General features: G+C 50.2%; 1 protein-coding gene across 4 annotated transcripts in view; it reads left to right on the top strand.

Moving 5' to 3' along the window:
- Cyth1 (cytohesin 1) overlaps nucleotides 1-19,285 on the top strand; it is an 84,254-nt gene that overhangs the window by 53,632 nt on the left and 11,337 nt on the right. For 3 of the 4 annotated variants that reach the window (XM_013113370.3, XM_040750129.1, XM_013113371.3), the window contains exons 2-9: nucleotides 1,889-1,971; nucleotides 3,212-3,276; nucleotides 10,198-10,264; nucleotides 10,526-10,644; nucleotides 10,962-11,042; nucleotides 11,945-12,057; nucleotides 14,425-14,573; nucleotides 14,944-15,056. In XM_013113370.3, coding sequence (XP_012968824.1) covers nucleotides 1,889-1,971; nucleotides 3,212-3,276; nucleotides 10,198-10,264; nucleotides 10,526-10,644; nucleotides 10,962-11,042; nucleotides 11,945-12,057; nucleotides 14,425-14,573; nucleotides 14,944-15,056 — 790 coding nt within the window. Of the gene's footprint in view, nucleotides 1-1,888; nucleotides 1,972-3,211; nucleotides 3,277-10,197; nucleotides 10,265-10,525; nucleotides 10,645-10,961; nucleotides 11,043-11,944; nucleotides 12,058-14,424; nucleotides 14,574-14,943; nucleotides 15,057-19,285 lie in introns of those variants that run through there. The other variant, XM_013113369.3, reaches the window with a different exon arrangement.

Genomic DNA, 19,285 nt, shown 5'->3' with positions numbered 1-19,285 from the left:
GGTTTAATTTGTAAGAGTATGTTTTTCTTTTTCTTTAATTGCCCTTCCCCCCACCAAGAGTCTGTTTTTTGTTTGTTTTTTGGTTGGTTGGTTTTTTGGTTTTCCAAGACAGGGTTTCTCTGTATTGTTTTGGAGGCTGTCCTGGAACTTACTCTGTAGACCAGAGATTCACCTGCCTCTGCCTCCCAAGTGCTGGGATTAAAGGCATGTGCCACCACTGCCCGGCTGAGTCTGGGTTTTTAAAGAGCAGAGTTTTCTGTTTGCTACAGGATTTGCTTGTTTGTTTGTGGTCTTACTCTTTCCCACTGTAGGTGTAACTGTAAAACGGAAGCTTGAGGGCAGTGGAAGGCTGTGGGAGGCTGTGGGAGGTTGGGTCTTAGGACTTAGGGGCTTTGCTTAGGTGGAACAGCCAGGAGCCTTTGCCACAGGGCACTGTCAGGTCCCCAGGCATCAGCACCAAGGGCTCCCATCCCACGGGGTCGACTACCCACTAGATAGCTTGCTCACCAGCAGCTGGTTCATTCGAGCTGTTTGCTTGGGGACAAGTATACATTCCAGTTCCTTGGCACACAGAGCCCTGTCGGTAGGCACCAGAGATACAGTGGCATCCAAGACTCCCAAGATGGCCTCGGTTCTCATGCCTTGGCTTCTGAGTCCCACTTTCTCAGTCAGGGAGACTCGCTGAAATCCGTTTGCTGATGCCCTACAGGAGTGTGGGTTTGCTGCTTTTTAGAGTGCTTCCTTGAATATGAAATGCAGATATGGGTCCTGACTGTCACATGGGAATGAAGGTTCTCTCAACCTGGAGGCAACCACAGAGTTCTTGACTCAGGTGATAAAAGGTCAGCAGTCTGGAGATAGGACTTTTTTTTTGTAGTAAGGATCTGGAATTTATTAGTCTTGCTTCTGCTCAAGTGGAGGCTCATTGATGATCTGATTAACCAGCTCTGTAAGCATGGTTCAGATCCCAGTCATTGGTATCCTCATGGAATTTTTTTTTTTAGTTTGGGCATCAGTATATTATAAAAAGGAGGCACTGAAATTATTTACATGATGAATAGTTCAGAATGTAGGCGGAATGGGCAGCTTCATGTGACACCATTTTAACAGTGATTTCAGTCCATATATTTTCCAAGAATGTCACCATCTCTAAATAAATAATCTTTGTCATCTAGAACTACTTTGGTGCCTCCATATTCTGGGAGAAGAACTTTGTCTCCAACTTTCACACTGACTAAAGTGTTCATGATGAGTGTGTTTTGATGGTTAGAGCACACGATGAACATTCACACCAGCTTGAAGTCTCATGATCCCAGCTCCCAGAGCAAATGCTGTTCTCATTTTCCTGTGTCTCTGTTTGCAAAGTGCCCTCACCCCACTGTTCTCCAGAATGTCACCTGCTCGCTCACTCGTGTTCTCCAGAGTGTCACCGAGCGCTGGCTCACTCGTGTTCTCCAGAGTGTCACCGAGCGCTGGCTCACTCGTGTTCTCCAGAGTGTCACCGAGCGCTCGCTCACTCGTGTTGCTTTCTTGGCACTGGGCCTCCTAGGTCCACTTTAGGCGGCTTGACCACCCCCGGGAGATGCAGTTCCACTTTTGACCACCAGGAAGCTGAGGCCTGTCCTCTCCTGGCTGGGAGGCAGGAGACTGGTGGGGCGGATGAGTGAGGCCTTTTCCCCAGGGGCAGCATCTTCTTCCTGCTCTTCCTTTGGAGCTGTCCTTGGTCAGCCGTCCTAAGATCTGAAGGCCCCACCCCCATTCATAACCTGCCAGAGTGATTCCCAGCGGCTGCCATGTCTGAAGTTGGTCATGTTTTACCTGCGAGCCGTTGGAATTCGTTATGTTTTTGCGGGAAGATGCTTTCTTGGTGACATTTCTCTCTCTGCAGTTCCCAGTGACCTGACTGCAGAAGAGCGACAAGAACTGGAGAACATCCGGCGGAGGAAGCAGGAGCTGCTGGCGGACATTCAGGTTGGAGGGCGCCGGGAGGCCGGCCGATGTGGGAACACTTGGTTTGTGGCTGTGCGTGTCAAAAGGGCAGGTGCTTGCCACAGCTCTGAGCAAAGCACAGGTATTAGTGGTTACCTTTGATTTACCAGAAAGCGGAGTCTCAGAGGGCCTGCCCTGTTTGTCAGAGCTCGAGCGACTCTGAGCTAAGGTTTCCCACCCACACAGCACAGAACACAGGCCTCGGGTTTCCTGGCACCTTCCGTAGGTCCCGACTGCCACTCACCAGCTGAGAGCATGAGCTACAGCTCTAGCTTCTCAAACGTCCGGGAAAGAACAGAGAGTGACAGCACCTTTGCCACTTCCTGTGAGGACCGGATGCGCTGGTGTCTCCAGGGGTAATCCCTGGAGATGGCTGGTGATTGCGGTCATTCCAGGTTCCCTTTCCTAACCCAAGGCTGTGTTGGGAAGAAGGCCCAGGAGCCATGTGGTGGGTGATTTTCTCTCTGAGCAGCTGGACGCTGCTCTTCTAAAACCTTTGTAAGAATTCAGGGGCGAGAAAAGGAGGGTCTGGAGCCTCACAGGGCAGCGAGAGGACAGGCCCGCTTGCCATTGGTGACTTGGGACGATTTGGATGGTTTTTCATGATTCTCTGGTAACTGCTAGGAGCAGGAGGGACTTTCACCCTCTGCATGGAGATAACCCCGCCCTTCTAAGACCAAGCGAACAGGAAGGCAGTGACTGTCAGTGAGTCTGGTGCTGGGGTGAACGGTCAGCAGACTAAGCGGGACATTCCCATGTCCAGCTGTGGCAGCATGAGGCAGCAGTGTAGACGCAGTGAAGCCTTGGCTGGCCCAGCCAACCATGTGTGCAGACACCTGTGTGCTGTGTGCTGTGTGCTCCGCCACACCTGTGTTTGGGAACTGCAGACTGTTCAGAAAGCCCAAGCAGCTGCTATCCAGAGAGTGCGCCTTTTCAACAGAGTGCTTGTGCCCGAAAGTCCCCTGTCCTCGCCCAGGAGCTGTGCCAAGTAGCTGCCTTCCCGCCTTTGCAGTCCCCGCATGCATGCTTACGGCCCCGTGGGGGTCCAGTGGCGACCTGAGGAGTGCATGCATCCTCCCGCTGATCTCTTAGGGTCTCTGCTGTGGTTTTGTTGTCGCTGCTGCTCTGCTCTGGTGTGCAGGGTTGGGGTGGAGGGAGTTGTGTGCCAGGCTGTGCAAGTGTGCAAGGCTGTGGCGCTCATCCTGGTAACTCCTGTTTACAGAGGCTGAAGGACGAGATAGCAGAAGTCGCTAATGAAATTGAAAGCCTGGGATCCACAGAGGAAAGGTGAGTCTGCCTTGTTGCTGGGTGTGGCTCCCAGCGTTCCCATCCTTCCCCCCATGTCCTGGTTCTTTCAAGGAGAAGTAGGTTTTCTGCCTTGCAGCCCTAGCAGGCGCACAGAAGCCTCTGCGGCCTTCCTCTGAAGAATCTGCAAGAATCTGAGTATAGGAAACGACTCTCTGGAGACATAGCCTCTCTGTAGACTAGTCACAGAGATCCATCTGCCTGCCTCTGCCTCTGCCTCCCAAGTGCTAGGGTTAGAGGCGTGCACCAACCACACCTGGTCACGGGACACCTTTTACATGTACAAAACAGAGCTAGAAAATTCAAAGGCCCCCAAAAGCCTTAAGTCAACTGGGCTCAGCCTGTGGGTCATGACCCCTTTGGAGAAAAGCCCTTTCACAGAGGTCCTGCATATCAGATATTTACATTATGATTCATAACAGTAGCAAATTTACAGTTATGAAGTAGCAACAAAATAATTTGTGACTGGGGACACCTACACCATGAGAAACTGTATTAAAGGTCACAAAATTAGGAAGGTTGAGAACCACTGCTTTAAGCGCTCACAAATTGTTGTGTAGATTATTTATTTTCCCTCCTGTTGCCCACTCCATGAATTTTAAAAATTTGCTTTACTTTTGTTTAACGGAAAAGCTTACTGAGCACTGCTAACATGATTTCTAAAGGCCGTGCGCCCACCTGTGTCTGGTGTGATGTCAAGTTCACTTACACCTCCTTGTGCTCAAGGGAGAAGAGTGTGGAAATGATTAGTGTAAAATGACAAGATGTCAGGCTTTGAATGGAATTCCCAGGCCGTTTCTAACTGCCCCACTCGATAAATGACCTGTTCCCTCTGTGTCTCTGTTTTTCTAAGCCTAAGCCTCTCTGTCTGGCTTCCTAAGGCCCTTTGATTTGTCAGTTTAGGTTTGTGGGGGCAGTGCCATTAGGGATGAAGGGGCTACATCCTCCACAGAGAGCAGTCAGCCGGACACTGCCAGTCTCTGGGTTGTCTTTTAGGGTTACAGCTTTCTTACTTTCTATTAAAATTTTATCTTAGATTTCAAAAACTTTACGTATGTGTTTTGCCCGCACGTGTGTCTGTGCGCTGTATGTGTGCCTAGTGTCCATGAAGTCAGAAGAGAACGTCAGATCCCCTGGAACTAAAGTTATGGATGGTTGAGAGCCATCATGGGGGTATTGGGAAATGATCTCTGGTCTCCTGTAAGAAGAACACGTGCTCTTAACTGCTGAACCCTCTCTGCAGACCTTACTTTCTGTTAAAAAAAAAAAAAACACATAGAAATCGGCAGATTAAGAGTTCATCTAGAGATCCAGGAGGAGGCAGCGGCAGCAGCGGTGCACACCTTTAATCCCAGCACTCAGGAGGCAGAGGCAGGTGGATCTCTGTGGGTTTGAGGCCAGCCTGGTCTACAGAGTGAGTTTCAGGACAGCTAGAGCTACATAGTGAGACCCCATCTCAAAACCCAAAAACCAAAGCAAACAAACAAAGAGTCCAGGATGTGATTCAGTGGCAGAACCCTAGGCTGGCATGTGAGGCCCTGGATTCAGTGCCACCATCAGCAGCTGTCCCACCACAGCAAGCAGGTCACTGCTAAGCAAATAGGCAGTCACAGAGCAGGAGAGAGTGGCTGCGGCAGGTGTCTCTAGAAGGCACTGTCAGAACAGACACTCAGGCAGACAGCTCTAGTGGATGGACACAAATCCCAGGCCAGTCGTCACGTAAGAGGCAGCAAACAGGAGCTGTCTGCGTGAAAGACGCTTACTCTCGTTAGCTAAGTGCCATGAGTGTGGGCGGTGGAGCACAGCCTCACATGTCCTGGATGGCTAGAATCAGAAGATATTAATACGCATCCAGTGCCGACAGCCAGCACTACAGGTGTTTACTCAAGAGAATGAAAATGCATCCACAAAAACCTTTACCACGGATATTTACAGCATTTCTATTAGAATCAACCAATCTAGAAATTGCCCAGCTGTCCACCAATAGGTGAATGCACAAGTAGGCTGGGACAAGGGACATTACTTGGTAGTGTCAGAGGCGCACACTGATTCACTGGGACAAGGGACATTACTTGGTAGTGTCAGAGGTGCACACTGATTCAGTGCAGTAGCACATGCAAGCCTCACAAACCCAGCATAGAGAAGCCATCCACGTGTGTGTACACAGTACCGCATGGACATAATACACACTACTGTCAAAGCTGACATCCGCGTGTGTGTACACAGTACACACATGGACATAATACACACTGCTGTCAAAGCTGTCATCCGTGTGTGTGTACACAGTACATACATGGACATAATACACACTACTGTCAAAGCTGTCATCCGCCATGTGTACACAGTACATACATGGACATAATATACACTACTGTCAAAGCTGACATCTGCGTGTGTGTACACAGTACCGCATGGACATAATACACACTGCTGTCAAAGCTGTCATCCGCGTGTGTGTACACAGTACCGCATGGACATAATACACACTGCTGTCAAAGCTGACATCCGCGTGTGTGTACACAGTACATACATGGACATAATACACACTACTGTCAAAGCTGACATCCGCGTGTGTGTACCCAGTACAGCATGGACATAATACACACTGCTGTCAAAGCTGTCATCCGCCATGTGTACACAGTACATACATGGACATAATATACACTACTGTCAAAGCTGACATCCACGTGTGTGTACACAGTACACACATGGACATAGTACACACTACTGTCAAAGCTGACATCCACGTGTGTGTACACAGTACAGCATGGACATAATACACACTGCTGTCAAAGCTGTCATCCGCCATGTGTACATAGTACACACATGGACATAATACGCACTACTGTCAAAGCTGCCATCCGCGTGTGTGTACACAGTACTGCATGGACATAATACACACTACTGTCAAAGCTCACATAGAAACCCAGGATATACCATCAGAAAGACCAGCGGATGCTGACAGGTGTCAGAGGGTGACCTGAACAGACTCTAGTGGGAAGAAGGGAGCAGGCTTTATCTGGGGTGGTTGCCAGGGCATGCATGCCTGTCACAACTGTGAATGGGACACTTAGGGTGTGAGCCTTCACTGAATGAGAACTATCCCTGAATTAAAAAGCAAATTAATGACTTTTCCTGGTTCTAAGTGGATTTTTTATCCTAGAATTTTATTTATTTATTTATTTGTTTGTTTGTGTGGTGGACGTGGGCACACATGCCTCAGCACACACATAGTCAGAGGACAGATTTCTGGAGCTGGTTCTGTCCTACCACGCGGGTCCAGGGGATTGAGTTAGGCTGTCAGCATAGCCGCAAGTCCCTGTACCTGCTGAGTCATCTCACTCTTCAGGAATATATGTTTATTGCAGTAAACTGGTAAAAGATGGAAAAGCACGAAGAAAACAGATTTCCCATCAGCAGCAGCCCAGAGAGAACCACGATTAGTATCATGGTATACTTCCTTTCTGTGTCTTTTGATGCCAGCACGCATGCGTGGACTTCTGGGGTTACCACAGTCCCAGTGTACACCAGACTCCAGTGGTATTGGCAGCTAGGCTCTGAGAACACTCAGCTGGTGAACTTAAGAAACTCAGCTTTCTGCTCACTGGGGCTCAGTTCTTCCCAGGCAGTCCTGATCTGCCCGTCCTGAGCTGGACAGTCGTGACTGGTTTGGAGATGTTCTGTCTGAGTGGACAACAGGGTGCCATGGTTTTGCATAAACAAGCAATGCCGTCATCTGATGAAGCTTAAAACATGAAGGATGCCCTCAGAGGTACATACATAGGGCCGACGAGACGGCTCAGCACATAACGGTGCTTGCCTTGCAAGCCTCATGACTTCAGTTCCGTCCCCTGGTGGAAGGGGAGCACTGACCCCACATGGCTGTCTTTTGACCTCCACACCCACGCATATACATTGTGTAGGTGCACACAAACAATATCAATAAATAAGAAATTAAAAAAGGTAACAAAGAAAAAGACCGACTTTCATCAGTGCATCTGTGAGCCCAGAGCCGCTTGAGGGTTCATGGTTTAAACTGAGTGCAGACTGGTTTCCAGGGTTGCAGTTTCCCCATGGTTTAAACTGAGTGCAGGCTGGTTTCCAGGGTTGCAGTTTCCCCATGGTTTAAACTGAGTGCAGGCTGGTTTCCAGGGTTGCAGTTTCCCCATGGTTTAAACTGAGTGCAGGCTGGTTTCCAGGGTTGCAGTTTCCCCATGGTTTAAACTGAGTGCAGGCTGGTTTCCAGGGTTGCAGTTTCCCCATGGTTTAAACTGAGTGCAGACTGGTTTCCAGGGTTGCAGTTTCCCCATGGTTTAAACTGAGTGCAGGCTGGTTTCCAGGGTTGCAGTTTCCCCATGGTTTAAACTGAGTGCAGGCTGGTTTCCAGGGTTGCAGCTCCTGAAAGGGGAGCTGTCCTGCAGATTCTGAGCATCCGTGTAGTCAGGATGTTATCCATTCTGGCTTTCCCATCAGAGGTTGTCATGCTTGCCATCAAAGGCCTGATGAGCACTCCGTAGCAGTAACTCCAAATGCTATGCAAGAAGTAGAGACAATGTAATACTGCGGGTATAAAGCTTTCTCAAGCTGACCTAGTTGTTAAAGCTGGTATCCAAGGGACACTGTGCTGAAGTTGGGACAGTTGACCCACATGCACCGATGACATTAGCCAGCCACCTACAGTGACTGTGCCATCCATCAGAAACAGCAATGCTAGACAGGTAGAGACAGGAGCTGACTCACAGAGAGTCGGGAACTTTAGCCAACTGCACCCTGTGTGTATGCCAGGCAGTCATAAGCTGCAGCCGAGTGGCTGGGAGGGGCTGATTCATGGGAACCAGTGAAGTCAGCCAGTCACCCCTGTGGCGCCCAGGGTGGTCAGAAACAGCAGTTGCAGCTGCCAGAGATCTGGGAGTGTACTGCTGGAGTCTGGGCTTGCCTGAGGCCAGGAAGCCTCCAGGAAGGAACCAAACCAGGGCAAAGGATGTGGAGGACCAGTGTGGGTGGCTATGTGCCTTGCCATTGTAGGGTTTCCAAGTATTGCACACTCAAAGGAAGTCACCCAGCAGGTTTTTCCTTCCTTCCTTCCTTCCTTCCTTCCTTCCTTCCTTCCTTCCTTCCTTCCTTCCTTCCTTCCTTCTTTCCTTCCTTCCTTATAATATGGATCAAAGTAATATTCCTGGATTTAGGGAAAGCATAATTAGACAACTAACCTGAGACTTACACCTGTTCATTCCAAACCTCAAGTCAGTCTGGCCAAGCATAGTGAGCTCGCACCTGTAATCCCAGCACTTGGGAGGCAGAGGCAAGAGGAGTGTTGTGAGTTTCAGACCAGCCTGAACTACAGAGTGATCCCCTGTCTCAACCAGGAAAAAAGAAAAGAGGGGCTTTCCACCTCTGGGGACTTGGCCAATGCTGATGTGCTCCTTACAACAGTAAATAAATGATTTCTGAATAACGCATTTGCTCAGAAACTGTAAATTGCGCCGGGCGTTGGTGGTGCACGCCTTTAATCCCAGCACTCGGGAGGCAGAGGCAGGTGGATCTCTGTGAGTTCGAGGCCAGCCTGGTCTACAGATCGAGTTCCAGGACAGCCTCCAAAACAATACAGAGAAACCCTGTCTCGAAAAACCAAAAAAAAAAAAAAAAAAACTGTAAATTGCTCTTGATTCCCAAGTGTATACCAGACAGGAGGGTTTAAAATGTCACCCAGATGCTACCCCTAAAACAGAGTCACTCAGTGGCCAGAACCTGTAACTCAATTGTTTGTGGGATTGAATAAAATGGACAGGAGCCCTGACCCTTCACAGACCACTGGGTGAGAGTTTGCCGGGGCAGGGCCCGGGAGCATGTGCGTGAGTGAGAGCCGCATTCTGCATGTCTGACTCGCTCCCTCAGCTGATTTGGGCCGCACCCTGAGAAGCATGGTGTGTAAACCTGCATTTGTTTAGTCTGAGGCACAGTTAAGAAAACTGCTGCTTGCTTGTAGGCATCATAAAAAGCTAAATTTAAAAGTCCCTGACCCATCTAGATACAACCTTGACTCTTCTGCCTGAAAGAGAGGAAAACATGGCTACCACAAGGGTGGACAGGTGCTGATAGCAGCCCTGTGGGTAGTGCGTGCCCCGAACTTGACTCTACATCTGTCATCTGAAGAGCAGATAGACGTAGACTTGTAGAGGAGCATTGCTCAGCAGTAGACAGGAGCGTTGTGTTAATGAACCTTGAAGACAACACGGCAAGAGAAAGAAGCCGGGAACAGAAGTCCAGACCTCCATGAGTCTCTACATCTCAAAGTCCAGAATTAGGAACAGAAGTCCAGACCTCCATGAGTCTCTACATCTCAAAGTCCAGAATTAGGCAGATGTCTGCGTAGCAGGTAGACTGAGAGTCCCGGGGGCCTGAGGTAGGAATGTGCGTGAACTGGAAGTGGGTGTGGGAAACTTTGTCGGACTGAGGAAAATGTTCTAAAACTGGTTATGGTAGTTGTTGCACAGCTTAGCTTGCTAAAAGCCATCCAGGTGTATACTTAAAATGGACAGATTCTACAATATGTAGACGACAAAGTTTTTTTTTTTTGGTTTTTACGAGACAGGGTTTCTCTGTATTGTTTTGGAGGCTGTTGGTCCAGCCTGGCCTCGAACTCACAGAGATCCGACTGCCTCTGCCTCCCGAGTGCTGGGATTAAAGGCATGTGCCACCACCGCCCGGCTGTAGACGACAAAGTTTAAGAAAATAAAAATTCTAAGGGAAACCAAGAATCTAGAGCGAAAGAGGCAAATGAGCCTGGGCCTGGGCCTGGGCACCAGCTGACCACACTTAGCTAGACCAATCTTCCAAGACTCCGTCAGCATCTGTGTGTGAGACTCAGCAGCCAGAGCACTAATGGCTGCATTTCTCTTTCAGGAAAAACATGCAGAGGAACAAACAGGTAGCCATGGGCAGGAAGAAATTCAACATGGACCCTAAAAAGGTAAGTGAAGAAGAAAGGGACGAGGCCCCTGCCCGGGTCTTCAGGTGGGGGCTCTCTTAGGGATGGGGTGGAGACTGGGCGAGTCTGTTCTACGCAGCTGCTCTCTGGAGTCACCGTTGGTGGCTCCCCCCACTGTCTTGCGTCTGGGGCTCTGGTTCCTAACCTGCACTGCCTCCACCCCAGTGTCCACTGTGGACGTTTTCTGGGCTCGGCAGCCTCTGCCCGGCTCGCCCTCACCGGCTCTCTCTGGTCTTTCTGCAGGGGATCCAGTTCTTGATAGAGAACGACCTGCTCAAGAACACTTGTGAAGACATTGCCCAGTTCTTATACAAAGGGGAGGGGCTCAACAAGACAGCCATTGGGGACTACCTTGGGGAGAGGTGAGGCCGTTAGAGAGGGTGTCAGGATCACGGGAAGAAAGAAGCCCCCGGTGCCCAAGTGCGGGGCGGGACTGTGGTGTTGAGTGGAGGTGTCTTGGGGAGCACTAACTTACCTGTCCATGGCTGTGCAGGCTCCTTCCTTGTTTAGTGAGTAAAGAGAGCCAGTCCAGCGTCCTCCTGACTGTGGGTGGCCAGGCTCGAGAGGCCCCTTGGCCCGGGACTCAGGACATCGTCTGCTTGGGAGCGGGATGGGTCCTGGCCTCAGTGTCCCGGGTCTCACGTGTGCTCCCTTCCGTCTCTCGTTGGTTTCCTGGCAGAGATGAGTTCAGCATCCAGGTCCTGCATGCCTTTGTAGAGCTGCACGAGTTCACCGACCTGAACCTCGTCCAGGCCTTGAGGTGGGTGTGGTCAGCCGGGCACCGTGGGGTGGGAGCCTGTCTGTCCTGTACGCTGTCTGACTAAAGTCTTGTCACTGGGGTTGTTGTGGCTACCGTGAAGTATTCCAAGGATGGCCAGGTAACATACTTGCCTGTGAGTGGGAAACCGTTTGCTAGGACTGTGTCTTGGTCTTGGGTGGAAGGACTGTTTATTCATTAAATACTGATGAAATTGTTTCTACTCTTCAGAATAGAAAACCTTTAGTTTCTTACCCTAAACTAGGTAGCTGTGTATTTAATTTAAAATGAAAAAAAGATCAACTTTTTTTGTTTAATTTTTTTAAGACCAGGTTTATCTATGTAGTCCTGGCTGCCCTGGAACTCATTCTGTAGACCAGGCTGGCCTTGAACTCACAGAGATCCTCCTGCCTCTTTCTCCAGAGTGCTGGAATTAGAGGCATGTGCCACCACCGCCCAGCAACTTTAATTTTTTAACCAAGCTTATTCTGTGCCTTTTAAAGAAATTGTCTTTTTAATTTTTTCTGCTGTAGGTATAACTCCTGATCTTAGTTTTTGAGCTGTGATTTTTTATTTATTATGTATACAGTGTTCTGTCTGCATGTATCCCTACATGCCAGAAGAGGGCACCAGGTCTCATTACAGATGGTTGTGAGCCACCATGTGATTGCTGGGAATTGAACTCAAGTCCTCTGGGAGAGCAGCCAGTGCTCTTAACCGCTGAGCCATCTCTCCAGCCCTGGAGCTATGATTTTAATACATACAGCAACTGCAGAACTCACCCTGTGCCCTGCGCCCACACGACTCATCAGATGACTGAGACCCCTCACACCCTTTGCCCTCTGCTGTTAAAGCCAGCAGCAGCAGCAGCCAGGTCAGAACAAAGCTCCTGTCTCCACCCTTAGGCAGTTCCTGTGGAGTTTCCGGCTGCCTGGAGAGGCCCAGAAGATCGACCGGATGATGGAGGCCTTTGCTCAGCGGTACTGCCAGTGCAATAACGGGGTGTTCCAGTCCACAGGTGAGGAGAGTCCTCTGTGTGAGTGCCGGGAGAGCTTTTTCCACAAGATTCTTTCTTGGCAGTGGAGGATTTCCAAGACAAGAGGCTGAGTCCATGCAAAGAGCCCTCCCTTCCTCCTTCCTTCCTCCTTCCTTCCTCCTTCCTCCTTCCTCCTTCCTCCTTCCTTCCTCCTTCCTTCCTCCCTTCTTTCCTTCCTTCCTTCCTCCTTCCTTCCTCCCTTCTTTCCTTCCTTCCTTCCTCCTTCCTTCCTCCCTTCTTTCCTTCCTTCCTCCTTCCTCCTTCCTTCATTCCTTCCTTCCTCCTTCCTCCCCCCTTCTTCCTCCCTCCCTTCCTTCTTCCTTCCTCCTTTCTTTCCTTCCTTCCTTCCTCCCTTTCCTTCCTTCCTTTCTTCCTTCCTTCCTCCTTCCTCCCTTCTTTCCTTCCTTCCTCCCTCACTTCTTCCCTTCCTTCCTCTTCCCTTCCTTCTTCCTCCCTCCCTTCTTTCCTTCCTTCCTCCCTCGCTTACTCCCTCCCTTCCTTTCTTCCTCCTCCCTTCTTTCCTTCCTTCCTCCTCCTTCCTCCCTTCTTTCCTTCCTTCCTCTTCCGTCCCTTCTTTCCTTCCTTCCTTTCTTCCCCCTTCCTCCTCCCTTCCTCCCTTTTTTCCTTCCTTCCTTCCTCCCTCCCTTCCTTCCTTCCTCCTTCCTCCCTTCTTTCCTTCCTTCCTCCTCCCTCCCTTCTTTCCTTCCTTCCTCCCTTCCTTGCTCCCTTCCTTCTTTCCTTCCTTCCTCCTTCCTTCCTCCTTCCTTCATCCTGTCCTCCCTCCCTTCCTTCCTTCCTCCTTCCTTCCTTCCTTCATCCTGTCCTCTCTCCCTCCCTCCTCCCTCCCTCCCTTCCTCCCTTCCTTCATTTCTTTCTTTTAAAAAACAATCTTAATTTGCATACCAATTCCAGTTCTCTCTCCCTCCTGAATTCCCCCCTTCCCCCCATCCCACCCCCATCCACTCCTCAGAGAGGATGAGTCCTCCCATGGGGAGTCAACAAAGTCTGTTATAGCACTTGAGTCAGGACCAAAGCCCTTCCCCCTGTATCTAGGCTGAGCAAGGTATCTCTCCACAGGGAAGGGGCTCCAAAAAGCCAGTTCTTGCACTAGGGATAAATACTGCTAATGGCCCCACAAACTGCCCAAGTCACCCAGGGGTCACCCACATTCAGAGGCCTGGTTCTGTCTTATGCAGGTCCCCCAGCTGTCAGTCTGGAGTCAGTGAGCTCCCCTCTTGCTCCAGTCAGCTGTTTCTGTGGGTTCCCCACCATGGTCCTGACCCCTTTGCAAGGGCAGCTTCTTAATGGTGTGCATAACAGCAAGAGACTGGAAGCATCCAGAAACCCACCCTGAGACGATAAAGACCTGGGTGTGGTCAGTGGTGGGTGGAGAACTTGCCTTGTGTGCATGAGGGCCTGGGTTCAGAGTTACCAGACATAACAGTCACAGATGTCTTTAGAAGCTGTTGCCTTTGTGTGTCATCTTAGCTACTCAGGAGGCAGAAGCAGAGTCAAGACTGTAGTTAGCTACTTAAGCACAACCTTGTTAAGAAGAAAGAAAAGAAAAATCATGTTCTTATAAAGATATTGGTAAGGGAAAATGATAAGATTGACAGAAAAGCATATGTATGTATATATATATGTGTGTATATATGTATATATGTGTATGTGTATATATGAGTGTGTATGTGTGTATACATGTGTGTGTATGTATGTGTGTTATATGTATGTATATGTACGTGTGTATGTGTGTTTATATGTGTATATATGTGTGTGTGTTTATCTATCATGTGTGTGTTTATCTATCACTTGTGTATGTGCATGTACCTATCCTGTATGTAATACCTATTCCATTTGTATGTATTGCAGGACAGTGTATTATCGTGTCTGTAAAGTGATTTTATTACATAGTCATGTTTATATAGAAGAAATAAAGCAAACCAAATTATTGCTAAATAGAATTGTAGGTAGTTTTTATCTTTTTATACATTGTATTTTTGGGGGTTTTGTTGTGAGACTCTAGATGGCCTAGACCCCCTTTAGAGACCAGGCTGTGCTGGAACTCACAGGAGTTCTGCCTGCTGAGTGCTGGGACTCACGGCATGCTCCACCATGCCCGGCTGGCCATTGATTGTTTTCCTGTTCTTTTCTGTCTGAAGAACAAATGAGTGTCTTTAGTGCACTCATGTGCCTTGCCCGTTTCAGGAGCATAGCCTGGGAGCATGCGTGCACCCGGCTCACCCACCCTTCCTGCACACGGTTTTGTACCCCTGCTCTTACTTGGCTTGGTGTCTCCTGTTCTGGGTGGGCATTTCCTCTGCTCTCACATCATGCTCTTCTCGTCCCTAGACACTTGCTACGTCCTCTCCTTTGCCATCATAATGCTGAATACCAGCCTGCACAACCCCAACGTCAAGGACAAGCCTACGGTGGAGAGGTTCATCGCCATGAACCGAGGCATCAACGATGGTGGAGACCTGCCCGAGGAGCTGCTCCGGGTGAGCAGGGCCAGAGCTGCCTTGTCTGAGCTGCAGAGGGGTCAGAAGGATAAGTTGCCAAGTGCCTGCCCTCTTAGTTCATTTAAACATGTAGGTTTCGCAAAGGCCAGCTGAGAAACAGGAAGGGGAAACAGCTTCCAACTCTGAAACTAAAGCTTTGAGTAGACTCCAAGCTGCTATTTTTAATTCCTCAATTATCTACCAGGCATCTTATTTTTGTCCCCGTGAGCTGCGGTAGAGCAGAAGAGTGGTTGTATTCCTCCCTAGTTCTCACTGCAGGCTCACAGCGATTGCCTGTGGAAGGAGTAGAGAGAGGGGAGAAAGAACCGATACTTGTGGAATGAGACACCTGTGTCACCTTCTACCCCAGAATCTCTACGAAAGCATAAAAAACGAGCCCTTTAAAATCCCAGAAGATGATGGGAACGACCTCACTCACACTTTCTTCAATCCGGACCGAGAAGGCTGGCTGCTGAAACTCGGTAGGTCCCCTCCGCCAGCCTGGGGCCCCTGGAACAGCTCAGGAAGAAGGGCTACGTGCTCGGAGGCTTGGGCGGTGGGGCAGGGGCAGGTCACAGGTGGGTGGGTGGACATCCCACAGAGACTGCCCTGAGTTGTGTTCCTACAATAGTCCGCCTCCAGAGAGGGTGCTGCTGACGGCCACTCACCGTAGAACGGAGACTCCTGGACACAGACCCCACCCTGATAAACACTGTCCCTTGTGTGTTCACTCCCGAATAGATGGCTACATTCTTCAAGGCACTTTCTGGGGACCTGGTCCATCCCCCACTCCTGCCCCCTCACCCTTGGGAGGGTGACCAGCCACACCCATCTCTACTTCCCATCCGATCTCCCCCGGCACTCCTGCCCCCCCCCCCAGGCATCATCACTCCCCTCTGCATCCGGCTCCACATGCAGTGTGCATGGCAAACCTAGAGCCCTCGGCTGCCGCGCAAACCACAGCGCTCTTCCTCATGCTCTGGCCGTGGCCCCCTTCCCCGTGCCAATCAGCCACATTAATGATTGCGTCATCCGAAAGCTGCAGGTGCACTCCTCCCCCCTCTGGCACACGTGCACCTGTGTTGTTAAGATTTATGGTCATGCCTCGCCAGGAAGGTGACAGAGTGACCAGACACAAGAGCTTCTCTGGGATCTCATGCACATTCATGTCCACTGTGACTGGTTTATTAATTATCAGACGTAAGAGAGGTCTCTGAACTCTCTGGACATGATAATGTTCAGGTGGGCTTTTTTTGTTTTTGTTTTTTTTCTTTTTTGACCACTAGAGAGCACATTGCAGTTTCCTTCTGCCTTGGCCTTTAATGAGCTAGGCCCCAAAGCAGCAGGGAGTGTTTCATTAGAGACGCGCTCCTCTTCAACCTTGGTTACCTGCCCCAGCAAGCAGCATCCCACCCTTGGCCATTGCTGACACACCTAGGAAAGTAAGATGACCCGCCCTCCGCTGCTGCCTCATCCAGATAGCTCAGGGTTGATGTTTCCTTCACAAGGCCCGAAGCCTGCGTTTACACATCACGATCCGTGAAGTCCTTTCGTGCGTGGCTTCACCGATTAGAGTCGTGCAGTGTCTACACGTGGCCAACAGTCAGTGATCTCTAAAGGGGATCTGAAGAGAAGGCTCAGAAACGTCCCACCCACCGGTGACCTTCTCCACATTCCTCTTGCCCAACCCACCCATGAAGAGGAAATGTGCTGGGAATTTCAAAAGTCCCCAAATCTAGATTTACTTCCCCCTCCAGGGAAATTTGTTTCCATGCGAATGCTAAGTGTTGGCTTTGACAGCTGAGACACTAAAATTAGAACAGAGATTATCTTGACTCTTGTGCCAGGATGGCATGCAAATTCATGAAGCATCCTATATTTTTAAAAATCAAAAACTTAAGCTGAGTGCAATGGTGCAGACTTGTCCCAGACACTTAGGAGACAGAGCAGGAGGGTCCCTGGAGCCCGTAAGATGGGCCAGCTTGGTGACAGAGCAAGGCCTTATCCCAAGGAATAAGAGCCCCGTGATATGGCACTCATTCATCGTGGGGCCATCGCTTCCCGTCTCCTAACCTCCGAGACTCCCGGTAGGGTGTCTCACTGTGGCACGCTGAGACCCAGCCCCGTGTGTCTGTGTGCTGCACAGGCTGGGACTCTGTGCCATCTATAGTTGTCTGCATCTGTCCCTGTATGCAGGGAGCCATAAGCGTTGTGTTCTCATGCACACACATATGTACATGTGTATCCACAGGTGTACATGCGTGCATCCTTGCACACATTTAAAGAATGGCATGTGTCTTAAGGAAGATGCTGGCTTCCTCAGAAGTACACGTCCCCTCTTACTCTGGTCTGTGAGGGGTCTGGCAAACGCCAGCTGTAAAACAATGGATTTGTGGCTCTGTTAGATCAGGTGTGGGTAAGGCCTCCAACCTTGCTGTACAGCATAGAGGTGACCTGCCCATCAGTGTCTCCAAGTGTCCCTCCCTCTCCAGGCATACATAAATGCCACTGGTGCACTGCACTTTAAGATTGAGGAATCGGGTTTGATTTCTTTGTTTTAATTTTCTTTTCTCCCTCATTTATATGTTTCCATGATTTTGGCTCTCCTTTTCCTTGCCCCAAACTCCAGGAGGTATGTAACCCTGCAACCTGCTCGCTCACTCTGCCCAGGCCACTGTCATTGCTGCAGCATTTTAGTTTGTTATTTTTGGTTATTTTGTTTTTTAATTGCTGGTAGTAGTGTTAATGCTGCTTCTAACTTGCTGTACAGTCCCTAGGGAACTGGCCAGGATCCGGGGTTTGGGGCAGTGCTCACATTTCCTCTTGCTGGAGGAGAGAGTGGGCCAGCCGCTGCCAGGCTGCAGGTCCCGAACTGCAAGTAGCGGTGCAGTCCTAGCCCGGGGGAGCTGAGGAGGCGGAGGAGCGCTGGCTTTGAGCTCCTGGGAATCACCAAGTTCTAACTGACACCTGTGCGTCAGCCTGATCAAACGTAATTTCTGACTTGGGGATCAAAGAAAGGGAGCTGCCTCACAACTCCCCAAGGCCACGCACTCTGGCACATGGTGGACAGAGAAGTTAAGAAAAGATTAACTGATAGCACTTGGGGCATCTGCCTTTCCATGAGAAAGAGAAATGGTGTCTCCCAAACCCCCAAGTGGAAATTTTAAAACCTTCAAACCAGAAACCCCTACCTGTAGCCCTTGATTCCATTTCTTGCCTATGAGGGAGGCTTCACAGCCCGAATCCTCCTCTGTTTCAAAGAGTCATCCTCAAAACCTAGACTGGCCTCCTAGTTCTCTGGTTGCCAATATGAGGAAACATTTGAAGGAACCAGAAGGCTCCTTGGGTGAACCAGCAGGCTCCTTGGGTCTGTGCCTAAGTGTGCCTAGAGCAGGGCCGCCTAAGAGAACAAACACAGGCGTCCCTTGCAGTGCTGGACCAGGCACAGCAGCAAGGACGGGGTCAGCCCTCTGTCTAAGCCCTGCGTGGGAGGGGTCCTGTGAGTTCCACAGGGACTGTCCTAGGCGCACATCGATCTGTCTGCTTGTCCCATGTCTGTTTCTCTTTCCACGTGGAAGTGTTCCCCGTGGGCCCGCAGCGATGCTTTGTGGTAGAGGGCTCTGTGGTGCAGCAAACCGTCCAGGGGCCGGAAGGAAGCTTTTACAGCCCGGGAGGCTTCCCAGCCTTGCTTTTTCTCCTTGGTTTCCAGCCGTCTTTTGCCTTTTGGTACCTAACTCACTTTCCCCTCATTTCCCGAGTCCCACTGTCACCTGGGGTAGTGTACTGTGGCAGAGTGCATGGGAGTTCAGCATGGGTTGACCATCCTTGTGTACCAAGCCCTGTACAGGAAATGGTCTCCCCAAGAGGCTGGAAGACAGAAGCTCTCACTCAGAAATGGGAGGGGTCCATTTAAGACCAACATTCTCTGTCTTCTCATCTGTTCTAAATCTGCCCAGCCCTCCCTGTTGCCAACATGCATGTCACATTACTCTTACGTCTTTTCCCGTTCATGCCTCTTAACCTTGGGATGCTTCCATGAAACCTACAGGTCACCATGAGGGAGAGTGCCTCTCTGTGTACCACACGGGAGGGGTGGTGGCTGGCACATGATTGCTTGGGGCATACTCCATCTGGAAACCTAGCTCTTAGTCATTTGGAATCTTGTAGTTAATGATGGCTGCTTACACCTCCTTCCCCACCCCTCCAGCTCAGACACCCAGGCAGAGCTTTAAAGTGGCCCAGAAAGGTCTAGGTCCTAATCTGTTCCGCTGGACCGCTTTCTTCTCTGAGCTTCAGGGATGAGCCTGCAGGCAGATGCTGGCACTTGGAAACAGTCTGTAAAGTTGCCCTTCTCTGCATGGCTGTTAGCAAGAGGTCAGAGGAATGGGCGTGGCAGGTGTCCCGCTCCCCTGCCCTCCATGTAGACTATAGAGGAATGATGTTTTCAATAATTGGCCCCAGCAAAGGGCAGGCACTAAGGATCAGGGACAAAGTGTGTTTATGCAATGCTGTGTGTCTCAGCATGGAAGGCCCTGGGGAATGCTGAATGGTTCCTGTCAAGACAGTCTTCCCTTGACCAGAGGTAAGTGGGGGTGGAGGGATCCTGAGCACCATGCAGTGAGGCTGTAGCTTCCTTCAGTGTGGGCACAGTTCAGCAATACTCCTCTGTACCAGTGGGCACAGTTCAGCATGCCCTCACAGCACCCAATGCA

The sequence above is a fragment of the Mesocricetus auratus genome, unplaced genomic scaffold, assembly GCF_017639785.1.
Source record: "Mesocricetus auratus isolate SY011 unplaced genomic scaffold, BCM_Maur_2.0 Super-Scaffold_100007, whole genome shotgun sequence".
Taxonomy (NCBI): domain Eukaryota; kingdom Metazoa; phylum Chordata; class Mammalia; order Rodentia; family Cricetidae; genus Mesocricetus; species Mesocricetus auratus.
This window is presented reverse-complemented; position numbering and strand designations above follow the sequence as displayed.